The sequence below is a fragment of the Betta splendens genome, chromosome 9 (genome assembly GCF_900634795.4).
Source record: "Betta splendens chromosome 9, fBetSpl5.4, whole genome shotgun sequence".
In the NCBI taxonomy this organism is placed as follows: Eukaryota; Metazoa; Chordata; class Actinopteri; order Anabantiformes; family Osphronemidae; genus Betta; species Betta splendens.
This window is the reverse complement of record NC_040889.2, coordinates 18,110,363-18,137,049: the sequence shown is the minus strand read 5'-3', so window position 1 is coordinate 18,137,049 and position 26,687 is coordinate 18,110,363. Positions and strand designations below refer to the sequence as shown.

At 41.5% G+C, this 26,687-nt stretch overlaps 4 protein-coding genes and 2 long non-coding RNA genes across 15 annotated transcripts; 2 read left to right on the top strand and 4 right to left on the bottom strand.

Annotated features, from left to right (window-relative positions):
• Window positions 1-121: 121 nt before the first annotated feature.
• On the bottom strand, window positions 122-3,153 carry gins4 (GINS complex subunit 4 (Sld5 homolog)). Of its 3 annotated transcripts, none has more exons than XM_041072148.2 (8): window positions 2,853-3,153; window positions 2,663-2,749; window positions 2,037-2,150; window positions 1,836-1,933; window positions 1,661-1,749; window positions 1,438-1,528; window positions 1,225-1,329; window positions 122-900 (listed from the first exon to the last, which is right to left on the bottom strand). In XM_041072148.2, the coding sequence occupies exons 1-7, from the start codon at window positions 2,949-2,951 to the stop codon at window positions 1,233-1,235; spliced, it is 675 nt and encodes a 224-aa protein (XP_040928082.1). In that variant the 5' UTR covers window positions 2,952-3,153; the 3' UTR covers window positions 122-900; window positions 1,225-1,232. The 3 variants fall into 3 exon arrangements, with proteins under 3 accessions (XP_040928082.1, XP_055368056.1, XP_029016683.1); XM_055512081.1 differs by having other exon boundaries at window positions 122-897; XM_029160850.3 differs by having other exon boundaries at window positions 122-930; window positions 2,853-3,152.
• Window positions 3,154-3,171: 18 nt separating this feature from the next.
• Window positions 3,172-4,880, top strand: LOC129604677 (uncharacterized). Its single transcript, XR_008695758.1, has 3 exons — window positions 3,172-3,291; window positions 4,329-4,471; window positions 4,742-4,880. It is a non-coding gene; the product is annotated as an uncharacterized LOC129604677 (long non-coding RNA).
• arid5a (AT rich interactive domain 5A (MRF1-like)) lies at window positions 3,431-9,839 on the bottom strand. Of its 2 annotated transcripts, XM_029160841.3 has the most exons (7): window positions 9,719-9,839; window positions 8,422-8,492; window positions 6,221-6,389; window positions 6,065-6,117; window positions 5,499-5,596; window positions 5,258-5,417; window positions 3,431-5,174 (listed from the first exon to the last, which is right to left on the bottom strand). In XM_029160841.3, exons 1-7 carry the CDS (start codon window positions 9,837-9,839, stop codon window positions 3,936-3,938), a joined length of 1,911 nt encoding a protein of 636 aa, XP_029016674.1. In that variant the 3' UTR covers window positions 3,431-3,935. The 2 variants fall into 2 exon arrangements, with proteins under 2 accessions (XP_029016674.1, XP_029016675.1); XM_029160842.3 differs by lacking the exons at window positions 6,065-6,117; window positions 6,221-6,389 and having other exon boundaries at window positions 3,432-5,174.
• A 3,181-nt stretch (window positions 9,840-13,020) lies between these two features.
• dbnlb (drebrin-like b) lies at window positions 13,021-19,911 on the bottom strand. 7 transcript variants are annotated; one of them, XM_029160869.3, is made up of 15 exons: window positions 19,693-19,911; window positions 17,823-17,878; window positions 17,493-17,605; window positions 17,338-17,412; window positions 16,932-17,081; window positions 16,661-16,738; window positions 16,263-16,414; window positions 16,128-16,173; window positions 15,824-15,898; window positions 15,476-15,599; window positions 15,082-15,198; window positions 14,722-14,796; window positions 14,478-14,536; window positions 14,295-14,379; window positions 13,021-14,192 (listed from the first exon to the last, which is right to left on the bottom strand). In XM_029160869.3, the coding sequence occupies exons 1-15, from the start codon at window positions 19,773-19,775 to the stop codon at window positions 14,056-14,058; spliced, it is 1,425 nt and encodes a 474-aa protein (XP_029016702.1). In that variant the 5' UTR covers window positions 19,776-19,911; the 3' UTR covers window positions 13,021-14,055. The 7 variants fall into 7 exon arrangements, with proteins under 7 accessions (XP_029016702.1, XP_029016703.1, XP_029016705.1 ...); XM_029160870.3 differs by lacking the exon at window positions 14,722-14,796; XM_029160872.3 differs by lacking the exon at window positions 15,082-15,198.
• LOC114861536 (uncharacterized) lies at window positions 19,783-20,626 on the top strand. The gene is made up of 3 exons (XR_003786816.3): window positions 19,783-19,917; window positions 20,083-20,134; window positions 20,515-20,626. It is a non-coding gene; the product is annotated as an uncharacterized LOC114861536 (long non-coding RNA).
• ube2d4 (ubiquitin-conjugating enzyme E2D 4 (putative)) lies at window positions 20,627-25,821 on the bottom strand. Its single transcript, XM_029160876.3, has 7 exons — window positions 25,518-25,821; window positions 24,544-24,607; window positions 24,432-24,463; window positions 24,262-24,339; window positions 23,695-23,800; window positions 23,438-23,531; window positions 20,627-23,325 (listed from the first exon to the last, which is right to left on the bottom strand). Exons 1-7 carry the CDS (start codon window positions 25,539-25,541, stop codon window positions 23,280-23,282), a joined length of 444 nt encoding a protein of 147 aa, XP_029016709.1. The 5' UTR covers window positions 25,542-25,821; the 3' UTR covers window positions 20,627-23,279.
• Between the last annotated feature and the right edge of the window lie 866 nt (window positions 25,822-26,687).

Below are 26,687 nucleotides of genomic sequence, written 5' to 3'. Positions count from 1 at the left end.
ATAAACCCAACTGGGTGGAAAATGCACCAAACATGGACAACATGGACCTGGTGCAGATGTATTTGAATTATATAAAAATGTATGTAAAATAGACGAAGAATAGCAAACATAGGAGATAATTCGGGTTGATGTGTTTAATAAAATATGGAATTAAATCACAAAATTTCACTTTAAAATGTATGGATTTGGTTTTAATAATTACCCCTTTTGATCTGAATTTATTTGATTTAAGGCAGTAGCAGTTCAGATATGAGTCGTCAGCCTGTCGACAGAGTTCAGTTCAAGTCCACAGTCCCCTATTAGTTCCAATTATGTAGTATTTAATCAAGGGCAAACAATAAGCACTGATTGCTTCCTCTGAATGTCTTACATAACAATGATGTTAAAACAATTATATCTCAGAAGTGACAATGTTCTTCACATCATCATAAAGTACACACACACACACACGCACGCACGCACACGCTACAACAACAAACCATGAACTGAGTAAAGAGTAAAGCAAAGTCCATCTGGACATGCTAACACAAAGATGAATCCATGTATTAGTATTTACAAGTCTTACTAACCAGAATACATTTGAATTATTTACCCAAACTTATGCTGTGACATGATTAAAATGATCCAAAAATAACCTCACAGCACTGCAGAACAAGTTGCCATCACAGCACTCACTTCGCACTTCTCTCAGTAGTGACCTTATGCTCTGTTAATATTTTCCACTGCATTACATTTCTTGGGGCCATGGTGCCCAAAAACGTGTCTGTGTTTGCAGCCTGCATGTTCATCCCTAATTCTGTCGACAGTAGGAAGAAGGACGAGTTTCCTCTCTGCAGGTTAAGCTGCCCAGTTCCCATGAGTGCTCCTCAAAAGAAATGACTCATCTCATCTTAGGATCTTCTGGGGACAAAGCATTCACATGAGAAGAACCTGTAATCAAAAAATGACTGTTTATTGTTTATTTATTACTGTTCATTTGTAATTACTAATACTGTAAACAATGGATGATCAGTGTCAACATATTGTGTCTATTAAGAGACAAAGAACTCTGTTGCCAAGAGACACAGTGAAATCCGTGAAAGCTAAAAATATATCCAGATGCCATTGCAAAGCTGCAGCTTATGTAAGATCTGCGAGTGAATTAGCAGATGTCTGAATGAGAGACTGTGAAGGCAGCAGTGAGTTGTCAAACATGACAACCAAGGCAAACTCATTATTACTTACTTCCACATTCAAATCAACTGCACAGCTCCACTTGAAACAAGTGGCGCGATAGTTCTGTAGCGCATTAGGTGCTGAGAGCCCTCCTCAAGATCCACAACATACTCTCTGCAAGAAGAGGCAGCACAGAAAAACGAAACATGATGTGAGAAATCTAATAGTCCTGGATGGTACAGTAACACTGCCATCTACTGGGACTTAAAAACAACTTAGTACCTCTGATCGTCTGTTTCAGGTTCCACCAAGATGTTTTCCTGCCTCTCCTTCACACGCAAAAACACAAAGGAATCCAAGCACGGCTCAGGAACTGGGATTACATTACAACACACAGATTTAGAGGACACGCCACAGCGAGTGCTACTATTTGCTCGTTGCGTGTTAAGGCTAGAATTTCGAACATGGGTCATTCAGGATCAGACAAAAGAATTAGGCGTGTCACCCGCTTTGAGCATATCCACTGTCTGCAAGTTGGGCGGCATGCGTTTCAGGGCCACAGCCTTCAGGTAGGTTTCTGTGTTAGCGAGGTACCTGTGAACGCAGACAAGCACAGTCTTTACGGACTGTCATAAAACCTGCACAAAGCTACAGCTCCAAGCCTGTACTAGTATACTCACTCTTTGGCAAAGGCAAACTCCTCCGGTGAAAGCAGAGATGGCTCTCCCTCGCCTCGAGACTTCTCTCTCTCAAGCACATGCGGGAAAAACTTTTCAATCTAGACGCACAAAGATCAGAGCACAGATCCGGTCGTTTTGTCAAATGGGACTGAGTGAAATGAGAGTTCTATTTTGCACACCGCGCTGCTCCACCTGGCTGACCTTCTGCAGACGGGAACGCAGGTAGCTGCTGAGGACGAAGCGAATCCTGTCTATTTCCATACGATGGACGCTGGCCTTCGCGTCACCTTTCTTCACCCGCTGCAGGTTGGCTTCCTATTGTTTTTTATACATACACCAGAACACATGCACACATATAGAAATAGTAAATAAATGGCTTTTGCTATTTACTTTTTAAAAAAGTTAAGTCTGATTCACCAAGCAAAATAGTTGAATTAAAAATTGAAGCTCCAGCAGCTCCTTAGACCCGATACTAGCCACTGCAATAGTTCTGGATAGTGTTCTGACCCATATCCCACCCTTATCCAAACCACTATATGGGCCTTATTAGCCTCACACTTGTCCATTTTTCCTACAGCTAACATGTCAACCTGAGGGTCAAAATGTCCACTTGCATCCACCCAGTAAAGGTGCTACAATGAAGAGAAGTCACTGGTCGTAATGTTACTTGTGGGGGTTCTTGCTAAATGTGTCTGTATCCAACTGTTGTTGACTAGCGACTTGAACTTGAACCTTCGTTGTACTCCTCATTTAGTTTTGAGACATTTAAAGCAGCAACACCAGCCGCCCACAGCAGCCGCACAGGAGGTATTCCCCTCTGAATTTACCATGTGAGTCAGCTGCTCCATCACACACTCCACCACCTCCGACTTGTTCTCCAGCAGCTCCGGGGAGAACTTCTCGTTGAGCCAAGCCTGCGAGTTACAGAAGACATACGCTCGTGGTTCACGGCCATGTTACAAGGTTACACTAGGTTGATCTGTCTGGGGCGTCATATATATAAGATTCACAACTCACTTCTTCTAGTTTAGCGATCAGCTCTGCGGGCGTCATAACATCCTCCTGGCTGTCATCGTGGTTGCTGTCGCTGCCAGCGTCCGACAAAACGTCCGACATGCTGTGACTTTTTATTAAGACGAAGTCAAACGACAAACACCGAGTATGGCCGAACAACACGCCGCAATTTTACTTTTAAAAGAAAATGTAAAGAGACTCAGGCGGAGTAAACTCAGACTCTTACTAAAAACGCTTCGACACAACCACACAGCGACGCCGGAACACTTGTTTGTTCGCGCCACTGACACTCGTCTCGCGAGACTAGCTTCTGTTACGTAATCAGCGTCGGGTTTCTAAGTCAACGACGTACGCGGGCTTTCTGTAATATTATTTAGTCAGATTTCGTCTCAGGATCCGCATTTTATACTGCATCGTCACAGTACTAACACGTAGCACGCAAGTAAGCATAATTCTTTCAATTCAAACGTTATAAATGTTACGAGTACTTGTGAAAAAATTGTGTCAAAATCTTCATAGCAACAGTTGTTCAGTCTTCAGTTCATAGCAACTTATACAATAAATATACATTTAATCTATACTTAAAAAAACAAATGCTTATATTTGTTAACCGTCATTCATTTTAATTCAGTTTAAATACATTTTAGTAACAGTAGCTGTATGCAAGAAATTCAAAAATATTTAACAAACAAGGCACACTATACATAATTATTACAGTAACACTGGGTTCAGCAAGCCTCACAATACAGTACCATGAAGGACAGAACAGATTTATTTCCTGTCCAAATAAAACTAAAGTAAAACTGTGCAGGGGAAAATCAAGTGATTTATTGTAACTATAATCATAAAAATGTCTATAAAATGCAGATGTGAGTGAATATCCGTTTGTCACATATTTCTCAGTTCTTCTATGTGTTTAAATGCAGTTTCTATAAATATCTTTAGCATCACTGATCATTTCCCTTCAGTGTTTTTTGATTTGGGTTGACTAGCTATTTGTTGATTTAAGCTGCCTGGCTGCCTTCCGCATTGTCCAGACTGATTCAACTTTCAGCTCAACATGTACGCTAGCATGAAAACACAGAATCACAGCTTGTGGGAGTAAATGGCAGGTAGGGCACAGGCGTATGCCGTTTGCGGGCTCAGCATAGGAATGGGGTAGGGGTACGGGTACACAGCGGGCCCGATGACAGCCGGGTGTGCTGGGGCCACGGGTACGTGACGGTACATGAGCTGTGACGGAGGTAGTCTCATTCTGGCGGGGAGATATGCCGAGTGCAGCGGAGGGTGGTGTCGGGAATCCCTTCCCGGCTTGTCGTAGCTCGACAGCACGCACGGCATGGGCACGGCGGTGCTGGTGGCGTGAGCCGGGCTCTGCTGAGCCAGCGCAACCTTTTGTAGCATTGTCCTGGACTTGTCCCTCTTCTCTGTCGGATAAAACAGGGAAACCACACTGTTCATCTCCTTTGCACACGGCAGGGAATCGTCCTGCTGGACCGCCCGGCCTGGGTAGGTCTTATAGGCGGGCCGAACCGGCGCCGGACGCAGAAGCTGCATGGATTTTGGAATAACTTTCGTGAAACTAGAGGTAGATGTTGGAGCCCAGTCAGTGAAAGAGGGAGGTAAGTGCACAGGATGGGGTAGATATTTGTTCCCAGCTTTGTGGTTCGGCTTCCAGGCGTGGTCCTTAAGCTGACTCTTTTTTGAGTCGGCTGCCAGTGACTGGGAGCCGATGTGAGAGGCGTCTTTATCGCCTCCTGCCGGGTCTTTCGATATCTGACTACAGCTCGCAGACTTGCTATCCTCACTACAACTGGATGTGGTTTTAGCAGTGCTGGAACAGTTATGGGGTGGCTCAGAAGCTGATGTGGGTTTGTCCTCATTCTCTGTAGAGCTGTCCTCTGATAAAATGGATGAAGAGGAAGGGCTACGGGAGGAAGAGGAGGACAGAGGGAGCGGGGAGCCATCAGAGGAGTTGCAGTTTTGGCCGGAGGAGGCGCGAGCCGGCGACTGGGGGCAATGGATGACGGAGGGCCTTTCTTTGTCCTCGCCCTGTGGACTCATGGGCAAGTTAAGGCTGGCCTGGGCCATTCGCTTTTTCTTCTCCAGGGGGGAGATGACTTCCCCGGCTGCAGATGGGACATGAGCGGTCCAGGAGGGTGCCGTGGGGATTGGGAGAAGGTGGGCGAAGACGGAGGAGCAAAGGTCGGCGGGGGCTCTGCTCGGCTGCGGGCGCTCTGCATGGTGTCTGTCAGAGGTAGAGGCCCAGAGAGAGGAGTGGGGATGCATCCCAGCGTCACCTTGGCAAGCGGCCTCTGGACTCCTCTGGAAAACACACAGAGACATTTAAAAATGAGACAAGGAGCTGGTCCTCAGGTTTCGAAGCCATCAAATGTGTCAGCTGTTACCTCAGAATCCAGCTCCCTGTCCGACTGAGTCCTCTTCCTCTTCACTTCAGCCTTGCTCATCTTGCCATCCAGATTTCTCTTATAGGGCTTCCGTGGTTTGCTCGGAGGCAGAGGTTTGTCCTCTTCCCCCTTGATGTGTCTCTCGAAGGGCAGCACGAGCCTGAAGAAAGGACTTCTGATTAGACACGGGCCTGAGCTTTGAACGTATTAAGAGGTTGGTGGGAAACGTGGCGCTCCTCACCTCTCGTAGTGTCTACGGGTGCAGGTAGCTGCGCTGGTGCTACCGGGGCTCCCTCCCAGCTCGTCGTACACTTTCTTCCAGTAGCGTCCGGCTGTCACCTGTTGGTCGTCACAGTCATCAGTCGGTTTTGTGTGCCAGTCGCTTTGCTTTTCTGATTTTGAGCTAGTTCTTGCTGCACGCTCTTTAAATGCCTGCTTTTCTCAGTAGTGAAAGAACCCTTTCATTTTTAGGTGTATTCACATGTAGAGGCGCATTATAATATGGTGTTTACACTTTGGGGAGACAATGGCAGCGGCGGTGAGGGTCAACTCTTGTTTCAAACCCCGGACCTGCTCTAATGCAGTTTCAGTATGAGACGCACTCTCAGAATATGTCCCGCAGTACGACATCAAAGGCAACGCTGCCTGGGTGGTGATACGACTGAAAGCTCGCTAACCTAAATGTCCTCCTGTGTGGTAGAAACCGCCACGTTACAACATCTGACCTAGAGCTGATTTTCCACTCTGCACCAGTAAACACTGCCAATCAAAGGAAAGTGAACAACAATGAAGAGCTGAAGTACTCACTGAATCATAGCCCCCAAGTTTCTCAACGGCTTTGTAGATCTTCCAAAGATTAACTGGTCGTGGAAACAAAAGCACATGAGAACGATTTTTAATCAAATTCCCATTTGAATATTGTGGTTTTCACAGCTACAATGGTGCCACTGGATCTACACTCACTCTGTTTGAAGCCGAGATGTGGGATCCTCTCTATGGGCGTGCCTCTGGCTTTCATAAAAGAGTGCAGCCTCGATATAAACGCCTTCTCTTCCATCTGCACTGGACTGTGTCTCGGTTCCTCCTCACACTCATTCGTGGAGTCATGAATCTCAATAACGCAGGGAGAAGCCTGGCGTAGCGTAGAGAGCAAACATGCGTTAGTGTCCTGTGAATGCGACACGCTCGGGCGCACTGATAGTAATCCAGATGATCGTTGGGAAAACGACACGGCATCATCTCATGGGACACAAATGCTGAAATGAAACATCAAAATCTGAGCAGGGTTTTACCGCTACTTTCAATAGATAACCACTACACATCCTGTCTGGAGAGAAAGCAGCAGACTTGTGGGGTTTTTGGTCTAGAGCTGTCAGTCACTGGTATCACAAATATCACTTTGAATAACAAACATAAGCCAAAAAATCTCGTTTATCACCAAACGTGTCGTAAACAACACACGCGTCTGTCTGACGAGAAGCCGGGAGTTGAGTAAAGGTTCTTCTGTGTAATAACGCGGCAGCGTGTTGACTGTATCTCTTCAGTCATTTTCATCAGAATTAAGCTACCAAGAAATAAGCATGAAGCGTTGCTGTGCAGGCTACTGTGAAATCGACTGTGGTTTTAAAGGAAGGAGAAATGAAACAGTGAAGACACACAAAAATAAAGTCATCAGTTAGAAAGACTTCGAGAAAGTTTAAAATAAGCAAGACAAGGAGAAGCAGGTCATGTTAATAACCCAGATAATAATCTAAGTCATGACTTGAATAAAAGGCTGGAACATAAATAGCCTTTAGCACTAGGTTTACTATTTGTGGCAGATGTGCTAAGTCAGTGTAATGTGTGATCACGGTATTTCATGCTAGATGACTTCGGCTCTGATCAGTTTCAGTAGATCGGACGGCAGAAGAGACCACAGTGTACAATATCAATATTTATCACCGAATCACCATATGTAGAAACTGCTGTATTTCTGTGGCACCCATTGTACAACAAAACAGCTTAAGGTGGTTTCATATTGAATCAAGTTCCTCTATGTGGTTCCTGGTTCCGAGAAGCAGGCCTGCAGCATGAGTAATAGTGAAGGTGCAGGCCTCTAACCAATATACCCCCTGACTGAGTCACAGCACCACACGACTGTTCCCAGCCCAGACTTTCCACTGTCGTTCTGTATCCAGTGATTGCGCGCCGCGACCAGGTGCCCGGGTGTGTGTTTTTTAAAAAAAAGGGGAAGTGTGAGAATCTGATTTCCCAAGCCTCGCTCGAATTTCCTGTCTTTTTTAGGAGAACCAGAAATGTGCCAATCGATATTTGTCTCTGCAAGCTAAGCGGCGCGGACTCCTCCTGGAGTCCTGCATGACGTTCACCGGCAAATTATTCACTTTCGGCCTCACGAAACTTTCAGGTTCATGCATCAAAGGCTGCCTGCAGGAAACGTGTGCTGTAGCCCCTCGAGCTCAGTCCCCTCCCTCTAGACCCGCCAATGCCACTGTAGAACATTCAGATGGTTTCCACTAGATGAAGTTTTTATTTTTTTTGGAAAACTGTGTGGGTGATGTTGATGTGAGTGTGTTTGTATGTGACTCTCGCTATGATTGTGAGTGGCGTGCTGGATTGATGCTATCGGCAGGCCAGAAGTCACCACAGAAACCGCCAGGCTTTCAACTAGCATCAGCCTTGGAAATTTGATGAACTAATTTGTGTTTCTCATATTGTACCTCTCATTTCAGTTACCAGAATAGTGACTGCGAGGACCTTCGGCAGTTTCTGTATGCGCAATGAAATATTGCGGTGCGCGAGATGTGCGTGTGTTTCGTGGCCCTGTGTGAATACGGAGCAGAAACACTTATTCCTTCTTACTCATTTCGCAATCAGCCACCAAGATGAAACGACTGTACATACACACACACACACACACACACACACACACACACACACACACACACACACACACACACACACACACACACACACACACACAATCAGCACTTCAAAAAATTCGCCACTATCTCAAATTCACAAAAAAGGGGAAATGAAAACACGATGCATAACTCATTCTAAGTAGTCATGTCTGTAGTCACGGATTAACTGTAACTGATCGAAATGGCCCAGCTTGCTGCCAGAAGACCAACTGCCATTTTATCAGCAACGACTGTGGTTAGTACCTGATTCACCGTCCCCTTGTCTTCGTCACTGGCTGTTGTTTGTGGCGATGCGTCACCCTGGTCCTCTGGCGCTTCAAACGCACACATTGCAGGGAAACGACACAAAGCACAAGTCATTTACATGAAAGTGTGTGAAAATGACAATTCAAAGAACCGCACTGAAGGAACCAGCCACTTCTTTATCACAAGTCTGTAACGTGTCGCAACACATGACCCAAACACACCACACTGTACAACACAGAGGGCTAGGCGTGACCATGCACACGCGTTGGTACGTTGGCCTTTCTGTCGTTTAGGGGCTCCGGGACAGAAAATAGAAATCTGTAGAACATATTGTGAACTGAGTCTGATATAAAACCACAGGCTGCAAAACCACTTCCTGCTCATGAACACAACCGCTTGTATTCTGCACTGTATGATATTGTAACACATGAACGACAGTATTGGGCTGACGCGGGAAATGTTGCGTGTATTATTACAAAAATGAGGAATCTAATAATACATTGCACAAATGGACTATGACATATTGAGAAACACCAACACCAGAGTTTAATTTAATGCATTTTGAGATTTGTGATTTTTACTTAGATTCTTTTTTGTGCCCTCTCTTATATTCAGCTCCCGAGCAAAGGTCGGGAGCTAATTTTAATGACAAGAACAAACTCTATTCATGAAAATCACAAGCCCTGGGAATGAAACGCAATTCTGAGAATGAAATGTCACAAACGTACAAACTGCCACCTCAATACCTCATAGCCCTCCACCCACACTGATATCATTTGTGTGCAAAACCAATATAGTTCTCTTTTGAGATCACTTATTTCCTGTGCTGCGGCTTGAACCTCTAATTCTGCTTTCAGTAGCTTGTAACTTCTCCATTTCAAGAGATGAAGAAATATTGAGATATTCTTTCAAACGTGTACAGCAACTGTATACGGGTGTGGAACGTATTGAAAATGCATCAGTGCTGGTGTTTTATACAGATGTTAATCATGTCAAATGAGAGTGAGTGAGTCTAAGCTGAAAACACAGATTGAGGTTTAGGTAATGAATCAAATGTTTCAGTTTCTGTCACAAATTGCTGTCAGAAACACTTAAATATGTCGACAAAACAGGCTTTTAATAAAACAGATCCCATAAAATGTATAAACAATTGTTAATGTTTTGTCAAGTTTCATATACTGTATCTATGGTAAACTACAGTATTGAACTTGTTGCAGTACATCCAATAGTAAACGGTAAGTATTAGACATATAATGCAGAATCCAGTTGTGATACAAATAAGAATGATTCTCACCCATTTCTAGAAGTTGTCTTCTAGCGTCCGACTTGACTGTGTTTTGTGACAGTAATTCATGCGTCGACCTCTTCAACATCACACCTCGAAATAGGAAGATGTCTCCACCGGGCAGTTTCATTGGCTGACTGAGAGCCATGCAGCAAATGAGTCTGGGAAACTGAGTTTTCTTTTCTCACTTAAGTCTCGGTATGTCTGTTTTCTCTGTTTCGCCTCCTGATTTGATTTTCATAGAAAACACCAGCTGTGTTTTAATATTACCGTTTTTGCATTAACTAGAATCTGAATGATTTGGATCCAGTCTTTACTCAATATGATGCCTAATTTGTTTGTTTCGGGTGAAATACAACAGCTCAGATCATTTACCAGTAATACATAAAGCTATAGTGAAATGTCCTATTATGTATACAACATCATATTGAGGATGGAAAAATATAATAATGAAGAAATAACTCTATTCATAACTAATATTATTATAATATTCTGCTGGATATTGAATATTCTTATTGGGAGATAGAATTTAATCTATGTAGTTTAACTTCAGGAATTGAAAAATGCAACTCCTCTTTACTTTAAATGTGGAAATAGTTTTTCCGGGATGTTTATATTGCTAAAGAAATTTTAAGAATCGGTTTTCAAATAAAGGAAGGAACACCCACCTACAGGGTTCTCAACTGAGCTGTATTGTGTCGTTCTAAGAAGTCCAACAAGCATCAAATACCACAATGAGTTACTGCTCTGACAGCATCATGCTTCCCTTATTTATGATTTATGATGCATCACAGGATGTGAGGTAAACAAATCTTTTTATTGGAATTAAAGTGCTGATTATGGTCGGAGAAGCTATTTGGATGAAGTATGAATAAAAACTGTAGGTTTCCTTTCTGCTAATTTTTATAAAGAGGCATAATGCTGCTTTTAGCTATTATTGCTTTGTGTCTTTTTAACTAAATTGAAACCTAAATGAACCAAGATAGAACTCCAGTAAATGCCAAGTAGATCAGCAGCATTCAGGGCAAAGTGCTTTAGGATGGAGTCACGCACTCACATCGCTTTGAGTCATAACAGCCAACAACTGACTCCACTACCCAATATTTTAAGACCTTAGCTGTATAAGGAAGAGGTGAAGGGCTACTTCTTTAAAAAGGTTTCTAAAGGCCAAGCCTGAAGGATATTAGCTAAAAATAATTTGCTGGTACATTGTTGAAGCAGCTTGTTTCCACTAGAGATACGTGGAAAGCGGGCTGAAAACAGTCATCTATTTGCCTCTACAAGGTATGAGTCAAAGGGAGCTGCGTTAAGACTTCATGGTGCTAAAGGCCACATAACAGACGTTGGAGCGTCACCGAAAGTCACTTAAATTCATGTTTTATTAAAGACAATGGCTTTATTGACTTTTCAATAGAAACTAAAGCAATTTTATTATCTTCTTGTATCGTTGCAACTTGAACTTCCCTCCATTTTCCTTTGGCCCACACTACCCAATAAAGAGACGCATCTCGTGACAAGAAGAATGATAAACGATCCACATTTCCTCCTAGTGTTTTTGATCTGTTTAAAAGGGGGATGCCCTATTCCGCCGTCTGTTGCGGATAGAGTATGACATTTCAAAATGATTAACATTTAAATGTCAAAATAAGCAAATATCTACAAAGTGTCCAAATCTCACAGGGAGTTTTTTTTAGTTTGATAAATACAAAATACAATGTGGGGTTTGTTTTGGCTTCTTGAGAAATTATAGTAGTGGAGATGATCAATAAAGACTGATAAACAAGGGCCTGGAAAAAAATGAAATAAATGCAATACTAAAATTTTCTTCCCACAGTTCCACATGAAGAAAATGACTCACACAGAAATGTTACATCTAAAAGATATGTAAATGAGAGATTAGACGTCTAAATCACCATTGGGCATCACTCTTCCTCACCTAAAAAGCACACGGAAGGATCGGCTGCACAGTGAGTTCTTAGTATCCATGACAACAAATGAAAGCTTTTTATCATACAAGATGATTTATAAGAATTGTATTTTCATTCCATTTAACTTAGATGTTTGAGAGTTATTTTATTTCCTGCAGCCGATAACAAATGTGGAGACAATTAGCAAAAACATGGGTTGTAGACTGAGAAAATCCCCCATCTATTCATTTCAGACTTTCACTGACATAAACATACAAGGTTGAGGCGAGGGCAGCGCAGTGAAAATGACAACGTGTGGAGAAAATATTGTGAATCCAACACAGAAAAGGTTTCTGAAGTGAGTCACTATCCTGGGAACGATCTGAAAACATCTAACTGGAATCTTAGGTGTCAGTTTTGGTCAAAACCATCACGTGTTATCAAACTAGGGTTTGCAGAGGAAAAGGCAAACTTAGGGCATCCTACCATCACAAGCCAACATGTCAAACTATTTTTGTCTTTGTAGTTTCTACATGATGTAGGTGTATGGAAAAAAATATAGCCTGAAACCAACTCCACACAACAGGATGATTCAATTCATGAAAAGCTAATATTAACACTGAATTTGAGGACAATATCAGCTCGTATTTGATGGATTAAATATTTAACGATGTGTTGGCACATTGCCAAACCAGGACACATGAACAGGAAGCCTGCAAACCTCACTGCTCATGTAACACCGCCAGTCATCTGCTAGGCCGACATACAGGCAGATATCGGAGCTGCTGCTTACGATCGACCACCACCTGGTGGTTTCAGCTGGGCTGCGTTGAGCCCGGACACTGGCTGCTCTGCAGCCGCGAGTCAGTGCTGTGACAGCTGCCGATCACAGCCTCATCTATGACAACATTAAAACCACCAGAGGGTGTTGACATTGTGCCCAGTGTACATAAACGTGCATGAGTGGGCTGGAGCTCACTGGTAAAAGTGAATATTGGGACAGCACCAAATAAAACCTGTGAAAGGTGGTAGATAAAGCAGACCATATAGAATACATATACACACATACATATATGGCCCTTTTCTTGTCAAATTACAAAAGTTAAAAAAAAAAAAAAAAAAAAAAAAACGGTTACTTTACAGGTGCACCGTTTCTCAGTCATTCTCACCCGAACATTTCACTGAAGGATGTGGGAGATCAGATTTTTCATGTGAAAATGAAACCCATGCATTAGAGGTGAATTCCCCAGCTGTTGCCTCATTCCAGGAAACTGATTGTAGAGCACACGTTGCGTCTGTGTGTACGTACGAGTTCCTGTTAGACGGCTGAAAATCCCTGAAACTTTTCTGTTATTTCAGACTTATTCTACAAGGCATGAAGTCTGTTGGCAAAGACAACGCAGCTCATAGATTCTTTTTATTAAGAAGAACATAATCACAATAGATTCTGGGTAAACAAACATGGTTAATGCCGTGCACACGTGAAGCCCCTTTCTGGTATTACTATGACAGACATGAAAGGCAAATTATTTTCCAAGGTTAAAATGGTGTGATACCTAAAATGTCAAAAAGCATGTTGTACAGGATAATGCTGCACTTATTTCCCGTCCATATGGCACCACTATCACATTTATTCTGAGATGTGCTATGAGCTAAAAATCACCCTCTGATCAGCCAGATTCTAACGCAAGATGAAAACACGTGATTTGCATTTTCTTCCCTTTAGCCTATCTGTGACTATTTAAATATGCTGAAATGAAAACAGATATATGCTCACAGTTAAAGGGAACTTACCCATTGTATGCACTCCTCACTAGTTTCAACCACAGCAAACATAATCGATGTTTTAAAATATTCACTTCAACCTTGCCAGCACTAACATGTAGCTTGAAATTTCTCACAGGATAAGTTTAATCACATAAAAAAAAAATTAGTCTGTCTGTAAATAAAGGCAAATTATACTGTTGCTGGTACAGCCATCTTAGATTTGCTTTCCTGAAATTTACAGGACCATTTGCTACAAGTAACAAAAAAATTATACCTGAAATAAAACTGGTTTTAGTCACTTCATGAGGAATGTGAACTAGAAGGTAACTAAGGCTGATTCAGTACTGCATCACATTTGTAGGTAGAGACTTTTCAGGGGTGGGGTTTGTTCAGCTAATAGTTTTCATAAATCCATAAACTATGTCTAACCATCAGCTGCTTGAAACATTTACCATTTAATGAAACTTCTATCTTGAAATGAGGGCTTTCAAAATTGTCTGGCCTGTAATTACCCCTGTTCACTGGTCCATGATATAGATACTTATTTGATCCATTTCAGCCGGATGACTTGTGTGGGGACCGACCTCGCTGTGTGTTGTTCTGCTGCTGAGGTTCTCTTAGGCTGAGACAGTGATGATCTGCAGGAGTGGGGGGAGGTGGAGTTACTCCGGGCTAGATAAGCTCCACGTAATTGGCCGGGAACATTCCAAAATGGCCATCTGGGCCAAAGCCCCTCCACCAGCCGTCGTCTATCATCTCGATGCCCGTGATAATTTCATCTGGGTCGAAGGAGATCTCAGTGTCATCAGCTGAGGAAGAAAGGAGGCCACTGTTTAATAACATCATTTAATAACTAATGGAGCACTGAAATGTGCCACAGGAGTGATTTAAAGAACAAAATAAAACCTCACCGGCCTGGTAATCATATAAGGCTCTGGCACAGCTGCCTCTATCTGATGTTTCCTCAGTCCCCTCATAGAAATTAGTTTCCTCAACCTAGGAAATAATAGTTGTTAAGCTCTGAATGCAAATAAAATTACACAAAAGATAAAAAACAAAACAAAAAAAACACTGGAAGTCAAGTCAACAACCACCTGTGCAGGCTCTTCATAAGTCACCTCTTCAACGTATGAATTGGCAGCTGGTGGCTCCTCTGAAGACAGAGATAACATTATTAAGCGTGACAGTGGCTGAGCTAAGTTGCACCTCTACCAGCAGGTGGCAGTAGCAGCTGTTTGATGGGAGGAAATACTGCTTTTACGCAAAGACAACCAGGGGGATTGGGAAGCTGATCAAAGGTTTATGACTGAGCCTGGTGCTGTGTGAAATGGGCCCCACCTTTGCTCGGCTCCTGGAGGACGGCCTCCTGCTCATCATACTCACACCTGGATTGTCCATCACCCACATCAGGCTCTTATCACCCAAAACATAAGCAAACATGCAGGTACAAAGATCACGTTCACCACACAAAATGGAATACACCACCAGCCCCAGACAGTCCCATTCAGAGCATCTCTGGCACACTATTACCCGAGCATTGACAAAACACTAACTAAAATTTCTTACAATAACAACTGTGTGAAAACACAGCAAGTGGAAGCATGATGATTATATGGAATATAAAGATGATGGCACACAGAAACAACAGTCAGAAGCAGGACACTAGTTTAGTATATGTATGTGTGTGTAAGCACACACCTGTGGCACGGACAGGAGAGGCAGAGCGTGCTGGCACAGGGGATACTTGGCGCTGGGGGGAGCTGGCTCGCTCAGACTCAAACACTTGCTTAGACAGAAAAGGGCTTTGCAGACGCCCTGAGCAAAGTCGCACATGGAACCCCCCAAAACAAGCAAAACAATGAACAAGAGAGAAAAAAACAAAGAGCAGACAAGGTGAGGAGAAGAACAGAGGTCACCATGAATGGACACACAATGTAAATATGACTATGAGACAACTGCACGCTCTGATGAGGAGATTAAAGCTCCAACGAAATGACCAGCGAGTACCTACCACTACCTCAGAGAATGGTTTAGAGAAGGCTGTAACATTTACAGCAAACAGAGTCATGGCTAACAGTTTATGTGGAGCTACCTGGCTGTGGGCTTGCAGGAGCAGCACAGGGAACGTCAGAGTCACTGGGAGTTATTCCTCTCTCTCGCTGCTTGAACATGTCCCTGGGATTCACAGCACGCTGAGAAATTAGAGAGGCTGCCTCCTAGAGGATACGATTATACATAAAGGCAAGAATCAGTTTGGGCTTAAAGACTTCTAGGGGTGAATTGTTAAAAAAAAAAGACATCTTGAATAAAGACTGGAAGACAGGCGTTTCAAAGCTTCAAAGGCTTCACAGTTGATTAGAAAAGAGACGAGGCTCATCTTCAAGAAGGCAGGAAAGAAGAAAGTTAGCTCAGATGCAAGATCGCTTCCAGGGAGACTCACGTTGGCCTTCTCCACAGATTCACCTCTCCTCACTGCTTTTCTCTGGGCTGTCTGGTCCTCTTCCTCCTGCTCCTCCTAATGATGGTAATAGCAACGTTTGCACTGCTGAGAATGACTATCGCTCTAACTTTGAGTGTTTGCAAGACATGTGCGCTACTGAAACTTATTCAGCATGAAAAAAAATAAATAAAAGCAGGCGACATTCAAAATGAAAGTAAAATCGGCACCGATCCACATTCGGTCCACTGTCACCACTGCTTTCTACGGCAGCCAAAATCAGATAACGGGACAGTCAGACACTCACCCGACATTTCTCCTGCTCTTTATTTGCAGCTTCCTGTTGGAACTTCCTAATAAACAAGTAAAAATTAAAGGAAATGTAAAATTCATTTTTAAGCAGCGGTGAACAGTGAGCATCTTTCCTCAAGCTGCTACCTACTTTTGTTGCTCGATTTGAGAGGCCCTCTCCTTGTCTCTTTTGTCCCTCAGCGCTGCCTCCTTGGCCTCTCGGTCTTTCCTCTCTCTCTCCAGTTGCTGCCGCTCCTCCTCAGCCTTGCGCCGTTCCTCCAGACGACGTTTCTCTTCCTCTTTCTGTTTTACAAATATCATTAACAGAACTGTGCATCTGCTAAACCAAAATTTCAATCACACAAACAGCAGTGTCAGATGTTTAAAAAACTTTTTTTCTTTGTTGTTAGGGGTGAAATTATTCCCCCAGTAATTCAATTACCTTGATTAAAAATCCTGGATGAAAGTGTTCCATCTTCAAACTATATATTTACTGTATGTAAAGCTGTGTATTCCACAGAAGTAGTCGTATCTGTTTATGGATCCTACCTCTGCCTGTGCCCAGAAGTTGTCTTTGTTGGTCTTTTTGATTTCAGACATAGCATTAGTCTTTTGGTATACTGAGCCCTAAAGGAGCAAAGGACAAAAATGAGTGATTGTCTAAGCAACGCATCAGACTTTCACATAATGCAAGAGAAAAACAGGTGTTAAATATATTTTACATCAAAAGTGCAAGGAAAACAATTCCAAGGATGTTAGTTGGGAGCGAGCCAGCTGCTCATCTTTCCCTCATCAAAGACAAGCAAACATGGGTGCATACCACAGGACCCTGAGGACCGCTGTCCTGAAAGCGGCTGGAACGTTCTTTGTGGAAGCTGTAGTTGGCTCCCGAGGCTTTGGCCACCTTTTCCATGATAGCCTCCGGTTCCACATCCTCCTCGGCTCTGGCATTTATTGTGACATGGGCCCCCTGAAACAGCACAAAAATAACAGTTCCTTTTAAAACACAGGCAAAACCCAAAAGAAACACCCAGTGTAATTAGCTTGATTTATGCAAGCACTACCCAGTAGCTTGTTTAAATGCACACCATATGAATGACATTAAAAAGCTATTCATCAAAGCTGTTACATTATTTCAACAATGTCTGCAGTATGCTTTGTACTAGAAACTCAAAGTCTTTATTAACGTACATTTGATTCATACATAACCACCTTGGCAAACTCACCTTAAGAAAATTGGCCATAGAGCTGACATGATTTGCACATATGCCTTTCCTGGCATCATTCACACCTTCTCCAGTCTAAAACACAAAGAATAATTCAGGGACGGGATCTCCAAAAGCAGACAAACAAATGCACTATAATTCACAGTAGCACTTACCCAATTAATGAGGACATATTTAGGAAGACCAGAGTTTGGATCCTGGACTCGGCAGAAAGCGTACATCACTTTTCCACTATTAAGTTCCTCAACCAACTCTTCCAGTCCCCCATCTGATATGCAAACAATGTGGAAAAGTCAAATAGTTACTGTGGTTGCTTGTGTAACTGTGCACATTTTTTTCCTATTACAATGATGGGGTGAGGCAGCCGAGGCAAGCAAGCCTTTTGTCCTGATATTCCACTACTTTAGCGGCTCACAGTGCCATTCCTGCACACATTTGATCATTTTGTATCAAGATCACAAAACTAACGATATTCACTCATTTACCTCCTTTATCTGCCAGGCGGATATCATTACTGTTCCCTTCATAAGTGAACAAGGCCCTGTGGGAAAAACCAGATTAAAAGATATGAAAATAGCACAGGTGAAGACATGCAGACAAGCAAAAAACAACAACCTATTTAATACTTTATGAAAGGCACTATTCAATTCGCAATAAAATTGAGGCATTTGTAAAATTTCATGATTCTATGTTCTTCAAACAAACATGTACAGTAATCAACCTTTCTGATGTCTCAATACATCAATCATCTTTTGAAACATGCTGTGGACGGCCACAAGGATAATGTTTAAGCTTTCTATTTTTACTTTGCTCAGCAATAATTGACTATAAGTAATAAAGCTCACATAGGAGGGCCACAGTTTATTAGGGTAAAAGAAAATCTTTGCAGTTTTGCAATGTAGTCATGTAATAAAGTGAAATGATAAACACCTATCGTCAGTCTTAAAACATGCAAGTTAAGTAAATACCATCAATTATCATTGTAGGAGGGCACCTTTTAAAAAGGTGTGGAGTTTATTAGGTGTATAGGTAGTTTGTAAACAAACGGTTGATAAGATCTGATGACCTTTGATAAATGTCAGATGAACAATAGGATGAAGGAAAACCAAAACCGATGTGATGATCATGTGATATTTGACAAGAAGCCTTAGGTCATGGAAACAACATGGGTCTAACACTACCATGTACCACCTACAACTGCTGCAGACCAAGGGCATACTTTGATGCAATGGTTTTTTTATGTTTATTTAAGTCATGACTAACTGGTGAACATATTAATTACTTAAAATGGCCCTGGGGTTGTCTATTTAAGCCTAAACTGATGGAGGACAAGTCCAAACGCAGTACCATAGGGCGTTTCAATCAAATCAGTGCAGTGTACACAGTAGGAGTGGCCCTCAAAAGCCACAATCACCGCAGATTACCTGGAGACAGTGGTTTTTTTTGAGGACACATTAGGTCCATAGCTTAAGGACCAGTGTAATCATCACTGACACACACTTCAGTTTCTCCATAACAGGCAGGTCCTTCCTCATGCTGCAATCAGTCGAAGCAAGAGCACATGCTATGCCAGCGGTTCACCTATAGTTTTTGCTGTGAGCGTAATTTCAGAGAGGATCAATAACAGTACGAGCCCTGTCTCAGGCGGCAGGTGGCTGAGCAGTGACTAAGACTGAGAGAAGGTAACGACGGCGAACAGTCAGCGGATGTGGAGCCAGCGGGAGTCCCCGGACAATTGCTCCTAGTGATACAGTAATTGAGGTCAACATTGAGCACTGCAGCCGTCATCAACAGGTTCAATTTTAAACTTCAGGCTAATTGTGGGCTGCGATTAAACACTAGATAACGTAAGAAGAGGAAGCTGCTGAAATTCACTTTCACATTTTACTCATGTTTAACTTGTGATAAGTTACCAGGAAGTGGATGACCGAGCTGGCAGCCTATCGGGTTACCTTGTTACAAAATATACAGAAAGGAAGAATGAAGGTTGAGTCCTCGGCCTCCTGGTTAGTTACGCCCCAGCCTATGCTAATTTACCTAGTTAGTGCGCTTACTAGCTGTTCAGCTAGCCCGTATTTAACGTTATAGCCTCATCAGACTGGCAGTGAACGTGACAAAGCCAAATACCCCTATCAACAAAGCGGGCCGTTGCTGACGGTACCGCATTTTTAATTAGTGCATGGTCTGCTGAGATTGTTGAATCATCTCAACCTGGTTACAGGTTAAGTTTACCCCACGGTAATAGCTAACGGTAATGTTGGGTTAAGGTTAACTTACTTGTCAAGCCAATGCTAGCCATCAGTGTAGCTCAACGAATGCACCAAAACGCAGTGTTTACAAAATGCCGCTTCTTACCAGTTGGTGTTGGCTTTCTCATCCACCACTTCTTTGTAGGCAGCCGTTACTGCAGGGCCGTTTTTGCTGAGGTTCACTGCCATCGTTACGCTGAGCACAGCTAGCCAGCTAGCTATCCGGGATGCGCCCTTCCTATTAGGAGGAGTGGCGACGATGCTGACTTACAGCTGCGCGTGAAGCTAGTTTAGCCAGAGGCTGCGTTTCAGCGAGGGTTCCCTACATGCGGTAACAGTATATCCCGATAGCGCGGGGTTAGTTTGTAGTTTAGGTATTCTAACCTGTTAAATATCAGCAATACTTTTCCTGAATAGTCCTTGAAATACACCAGAATACATCAGTCTTAATTTAGAAACGTGTGATAAAAGGAAACATTCTGTGTCCGCCCCGCAGAATTCCAGCAAGGCATATATTATGATCAAACGCACCCATACAGCACCCACAGGTATGCATTATTACCAAACATTATCAAGTTCCAACTAAAGTTACTTACATTTCATAACTCCTCGATGTATTTGCAACTTTTATTTCTTTGTCATTTAACAATTAAGGGCTGGGGTGGATTATAAACCCGTTATGATTTTTTAACCTTGACCTGGCCCATAAAAGAGGCAAAATAGACCATTTTCAAATGTTCACACTGAGAATATAGGTTTCAAGCAAATCAGAAAGTGTAAAGTCCCCTTTATAAACTAGAGCTGGTTTGAAGCAGATACTTCTTGTGGGCTTAAATGTGGGCCTGTTTAAACAATGTTTTGTAAAACCTAGAAACTGTGGCATTGTGATTGAACAGCTCCTTAACTGCTTCCTTTCCTGCCCAATCAGAGGCTGAAGTCTGCCACTAACTTCACCCGCTTCTTCAATAAACAACACAAGTCTGGTCCTGGCTTTAACTGCCGTCTTTTCTACATAACACAAAATGGACTGCAGACAGAGGTAAACCAAGATGAGCTTTATTTATGTTATCAATTATCTTGTGTAGGCTATGTGAGGAATTGTGGATGTTCTTGGTGGCGGTTCAAGCACAAATATTCCCGAATTAAAGAGATGACGGCTGGTACTGCATTCAGAAAAAGCCAGGCTGAAGTTTGAACAGAGAAGTGTACCGTTTATGCAGGTTTCCATGGTTACTGATGAAACGACTCAGCCATTGCAAGAGGGGATACAGCCCTGTATAAGCACATTTACAGTTTGATACGTTCTCTATATACAAAATGAGGGTTAAGGCTAAAATTTTTCAAGGTTTTGTCAAAGGTTTTAGGCAGATGAATCATGACGAAATCCCTGATATCTGGCAAATGGCTGTGAGAAGGTTCTCCAGAGTGCAAAGCATGCCAAGCTGCCTATATAAACTCTACTGAGCACGCTGGGTAAAGGAAGTCCATGCGTCATCACTTGTGATGACTTGAGGCTGCATTCAATCGTACAGTTGGAAGAAACTCGGCTTTGAAATAAATATTCAGTTGAACAACATTACACACAAGGTTGAACTGGAACTATTACACACAATACACCTTCAGTTGTTGTCTTTCCACAAAAAAATACTTTCACTGCATTTAGAAGATATATATTTTAAACCCTTCAGCATAAACTGTATTTCAGAACTGGTTTGGACAATTTTACCTACAACAGCCAGCAATTATAGAAATCTATATTTGGTGCCTAAACCATGGCGTTTATTCTACAATCAAAGCTTCTAAAATTTTCATGCTTTACTATGAACATTTCTGGTGCAATTCATTCAGTAATGCCTCAACAGATAAATCCATTCTGGTTCAGTACAGTACATCAGCTAATTCCCTTTATATTGGCAGCGTTAGCACATTATGATCTATGATTTGTCTAATCATAGCATTTCCTAACTACTTTATCCAACAGTCACAATTAATTTTATTAAAACTAATATTACATTGTAACATCACAATCATATTTAATTCAGGTGATATTAATGGAAATAAACCTAAACCTAAAGCTAGATACAATACAAAAGGTCACATGTATCACAGAGAAACTGTTTTACTGTCAGTGTGGTTTAATCCAAAGGAACAAATTTTTGAAAACCTGATCTTAACTATGAAGAAATGCTTACAAACTTCACACCACCTGATATTTAAAAAGCAGATGAAATTCTCATGGCAAACTACTGTCTTCATTAAATAATAGAACAAGATGCACATTACTTAAAATTACCAGATTGAGTCTGTTTATGTTCCCCTTTTGAATGTGACAGTAGTTATAACTAAAGGCCATTTAAAAAAAAAAAGAGAGAAAACACCCCCCCTCCAAATAACAGTGAGTACGTGTTTTACCAGCATAATTTAAAAGCTGTTCACATGCAAGTGTTGTTCAGATATAAATAAAAGTAGTGACAAAAACAACTGGAGAGCGACAAAGGAAAACACTCTCCCTTTGACAAAATGACATCACTTCTGAGACAGCATATTTTTATGCAACACAGACCATCAGGGCATATATGCATAAAAAGTGCTAATCCCTCTTGGACTATTTGCCTCTTGAGGAAGCATAAGCTATTATTGTTGCAAGAAAATGAGCACAAACACAAATCAGTACTATGTTTAGAAGCCTGATATTATGGGCCCTGGTAATTCTTTTCAACATGAGTCACTGCATGTAAAGGCTGATGATCTGCTAAATACCTGAGTAACTGTACTGAGGAGGTGGCACACAGCTTGGCCATATGCCAAAGTGTAGCTATGTTTATAGCTACATAAGGAACATGACATACAACAGCAATATTTTGTGCACTATTGACACCAGCCATTAACTGTCGTTTATACAGGATATAAAAGCAATGGCAGCATGTGTGAGAAAAAGTATGCGGACGTTTGCTATGTGAACCCTGCAGCACCGAGGCCAGGGGCCAGCAAAATGTGAGCTTTCCATCATCTCCGACACGGAATACTGTATTTTGAAAGTGAGCGGGTAACCGTGACCAATCCTTCTTTACATCTTTCACATTATTTCGGGGAGGGACAGTACGTGCCAACAGATCAGCTGCTGGTAATGGCACTACACTATTTCATGATGAACAGAAAACATTCTGCCTCAATTGCACATATACCATTTGATAATAGTAACACAGAAAGGCCACCAAATACATGGATATACAGTAAAAACAAGACATCCAGTGGGGCATTGACAGTATTTCTGAAATAAAAGGGAGAGCCTATCATCTAAACCGATAAAACAATTTGCTTCGGAAAAGCACAATGATATGACTTCCTGATAGTGAAAATAATATGAATAGCAACAGTGATAATGATAAGGACATAGCAGGAGTAACCATTTATAGTCTGTGTGGTGTGAAGAGTTTCCAGTATTCCATATGGGAGTGCTTTAAGGAGCCCGTCAGGTCCTGCTCAGCAGATCCATACAGGTCATGAGGGACAGCAAATGGTAGTAGCTCAGCACATGGAAAGCCAGGCGGCACCGTACCTCACTGTATCGCTACCTTCTCCAAAAGATGGGCTGTTGTCTAGTTTATTTCCTCGGTTTCTCTTTTGCCTCAAGTTACATATTAAATGTTTATTGTTCACCTTTTTTTTTTTAATTTCATCTTGCAGTCGTTCTCACATTGCATACTTCTGTGTCCATTCTCGTGCTAATTTGTTGTATCTGCAAAACACATGCAAATTAATAAAACGGTTTTCAGGTGAACTTTATCTCCAAAGCAACAGAGTCAGTTTGATGCTGAGCAAAGCTGTGATGACATTCATTTTACACTCACTTTTCCCTGTCAGCCTTGTATGTATGAGCAATCTCTGGAACCAGTGGGTCATCAGGGTTTGGATCACAAAGAAGGGAGCAGATAGACAATAATACTGTGGAATAATTAAACACAAAAAGATTGCATTAAAACTGCTAAGGTCTAAGATTTGGCCTGAGACTACATGAGACTGACTGTATACAAAATAATCTTATGCACTTAGTTTTTTGTGAATGTTATATTTTAAATATAAAACTTTATCTTTTAGTATACTTTACCTTTTGATACTGTAAGTGCAGGTGACCATTGTGATCTCAGTATATCCAGACAAATACTTCCATTGCTGTTGATATTAGGGTGGTAAATTTTTGTAGTGAATGCAACCTGTGACAAAACAGAAAACTTATTTTACAATTTTCCAGTAAAGCCAACTATAAAGCTTATTGAAGTTTTTTTTCTCAAAATGTAAACAAAAATAAATATCTGTTTTTGCTTTTTGTGTTGCTGAACAATTAGCAATGGTATTACCCAGGGTTTTATAATATTGTCGACCTCAAGACAGTAATACCACAACTCTTCTCTAAAATCTTCTCACCCCCAAAATAGGGTTTACTATATGCTAATATGCGGTAGGAAACTTTTCAACACTTTGATGTGACTGCAGCAGCATGTTACTTTTCACTCGACAACAATGTTTACCTTTGAGTGATGTTTCCCCCCCCATTAAATATGTACAGTGGGCTGTACCTTTTGCAATAGTCAAGTAAATTAAAAAAATGTGTTTGAGATTTCGAGTGTTTTGTCAGTGCCTCAATATATTACACGCAACAAAGACCCTTACTCACCTTAGGTGGTTTGAAGGGGTAGTCTGTTGGGAAGTGAATAGTGAGAAAAAATACTCCACTCTGATATGGACTGTCACTCTAGTAAAATATAGATAGAAACAAGTGTGTTAACAAAAATATCATTGCCTCTGTTGCACATTTGATTTGGGTTAAAATACCGTCACACTTACCGGACCCATTATCGTTGCCTGCCAATGAAATACTGAGGAATAGAAAAACTTTTCTTGTAAATATTGTCACACACACATACAGTGACCCAGTATTTTCAAATCTTTAACTTACAATCATCTCCAACGGGTCCAGCAGAGCACTGAGCAGGTGGGTCCCTCTGCAGGTCCGACAATTCCTTTGAAATGAGAATCACATTATAAATCAGGTTAATATAAATTTAGAGAAACTAAACTCAGATGATTTAATCTGCATTTTAGTCAGTAGTCATTGCTGATGCTCAAAATAACCAAGGCAAAGTGATGAAGTAGTGGGCGGTAGTGTTGTAAATATGTTTAGCAACAATTAATAGAGCCACTGTGTTAAAATGCCATGACATACTCTGGGTTACAATGAACACACAGCAATATAACAGATGGTAAGACGGAAACTAAATGAGTTATTTAACGTCTTCTGAAAGGAAGCCTATCTATGTTATATAAATACACACCGTGGCCTGCTCCAGTGCCCCATTTGCCACGCCATATATGGCAACACTGACACCAGGGTTCAATTTTGGCTACAAGCAAGCAGCTGTCATTCACCGACTAAACACATCACCAGCCGCACTCTTAGTGGCCACTGAGGAGAAAGACAACTGGCGAGCTAATAACTAGCAACGTGTGCAAATCAAATCCATGTCAGTCAGCCAGACCCAGGACCAAAATACAGCCCAATGTTTGCCAACTACCTGCTAGCATAGTGTTGCACTGATAAATCATTTATTCAAAAACCGCTAGCATCATTTAAATACACGCTGAATAAAGTAACGTGACTGAAAGAAAATACTAATATTACACACAAATAAAAACGCAGCTGTCATGAGAATAGTGCTGCTTTAGTAGTTGCTGTAGCAATGCACCACAGGGCCACCAGTTGTTAGCTCGTCTTTGTCTATGAATTATTTTTTGAAGGAGCATAAACGGCAAGCAAGATTACTCCGACCTGGAGAATAGGTTACACACTGATATTAATTCCACACAGGGGTCCCACCCTTAGAAAAATGTCTACCAGGCGGTACGGCAGACATTTGAAAGAAATACACTCACCTTCTGAATTCTTTTCAACGCCATTGCTCCACTGGCTATGCTAAGTAGCCTGTCAGCTAACAGCTAGCACTTGACACATACAATTTAGCTTCTGTGGCCGCGTACTTCCAAGTCTCACTCTACGTATCAGGAACAAACGTCGGGCATATAACAGGCTAAATGTTTTGTAAAATAATCTCTGGTGCAAACTGAACGTTAAATATCGCTGTTTTCTTGAACTACCACAGAACAAGCGAGATATTTTGCTACCTCCCCTCGCATCCCCACTACTCTACTGCTGCTAGACTGATCTGGTACTATCGCGAGACCTAACCCACAATCCGTGATTCTCGAATCTTCATGTTTCCAATAACACGTTTGTAGTCCAACCTTTTTCTACAGTCTACGACTTCGACATAGGGTATTTTTATTATTTAATTTTGAAATCGTCTTTTTAACATTTTTAGTTGTAGATTAACAGTTATTAGAGTAGATGATAATTTTGTTTAAGAAGGGCGTTTGACGTCTAACTTGTTCTAAACTCTAATTTACCATTAAAACGATATTTAGCAACTTTATTAGACAGAATGTACAATCTAATGCATCCCCTTTGCATCTGATTTCTACTGCTTAACATCATTTTTGAGTTAAAAGAAATATAACACAATATATGCGTATTATTGATGGTGAGCAGGTGGAGAATGTTGTGAGCAGGTGGAGAATGAATATTTGTTTCATATGTTTTGGCCACCTGTTCAATAAATAATTAGGGCAAAAACTTCAGAATACCTCTTAATATAATGCATTTACACACATGATTTTAATGATACCTATCCTCTTTTGACCTCTGATTAAAGTTAGGGTTTCAAAATCTACCTTTATAATTTTAATTTGTACCTTTCTAAAAAGGCTCTTTAAGTAGCTACTACGAGATCAAAACTTGTTTTAACAACACAATAATATTTAAGCCATGTGTGGTCTTTGTGACTGTAGTACAATAATTAAAGGCAGGTGTCCACAAGATGTCACTATTTGAAAAGAGCAGGAAAAGAACACTCCAAGAAATACATAAGATCATATGTGCACTTCTGTAATAGGGAGCAAACTCAACATCACATAGTTTATTGATTATTGTAAAGATTATTTTTAAATGTATTTGTTCAAGTGGAAAATATAAATGACAATAGAGCA

Bases quoted from the DNA above. Each gene is read 5' to 3' on its own strand.
- dbnlb (XM_029160869.3), bottom strand. From the start codon at position 19,775: ATGGCAGTGAACCTCAGCAAAAACGGCCCTGCAGTAACGGCTGCCTAC. The intron at 17,606-17,822 runs GTAAATGAGTGA...TTTGCATATCAG, and splicing joins CCGCCTGGCAGATAAAGGAG to ATGGGGGACTGGAAGAGTTG. The intron at 17,413-17,492 runs GTAAGTGCTACT...TTTGTGTTTTAG, and splicing joins AATATGTCCTCATTAATTGG to ACTGGAGAAGGTGTGAATGA.
- gins4 (XM_041072148.2), bottom strand. From the start codon at position 2,951: ATGTCGGACGTTTTGTCGGACGCTGGCAGCGACAGCAACCACGATGAC. The intron at 2,750-2,852 runs GTGAGTTGTGAA...TGTAACTCGCAG, and splicing joins TGATCGCTAAACTAGAAGAA to GCTTGGCTCAACGAGAAGTT. The intron at 2,151-2,662 runs GTAAATTCAGAG...AAAAAACAATAG, and splicing joins TGGAGCAGCTGACTCACATG to GAAGCCAACCTGCAGCGGGT.
- arid5a (XM_029160841.3), bottom strand. From the start codon at position 9,839: ATGAAACTGCCCGGTGGAGACATCTTCCTATTTCGAGGTGTGATGTTG. The intron at 8,493-9,718 runs GTGAGAATCATT...GTGCGTTTGAAG, and splicing joins AAGACAACTTCTAGAAATGG to CGCCAGAGGACCAGGGTGAC. The intron at 5,597-6,064 runs GTGAGTACTTCA...GACGACCAACAG, and splicing joins AACTTGGGGGCTATGATTCA to GTGACAGCCGGACGCTACTG.
- ube2d4 (XM_029160876.3), bottom strand. From the start codon at position 25,541: ATGGCGTTGAAAAGAATTCAGAAG. The intron at 24,340-24,431 runs GTAAGTGTGACG...ATATTTTACTAG, and splicing joins AGGCAACGATAATGGGTCCG to AGTGACAGTCCATATCAGAG. The intron at 23,326-23,437 runs GTGAGTGTAAAA...TGTGTTTTGCAG, and splicing joins TACAAGGCTGACAGGGAAAA to ATACAACAAATTAGCACGAG.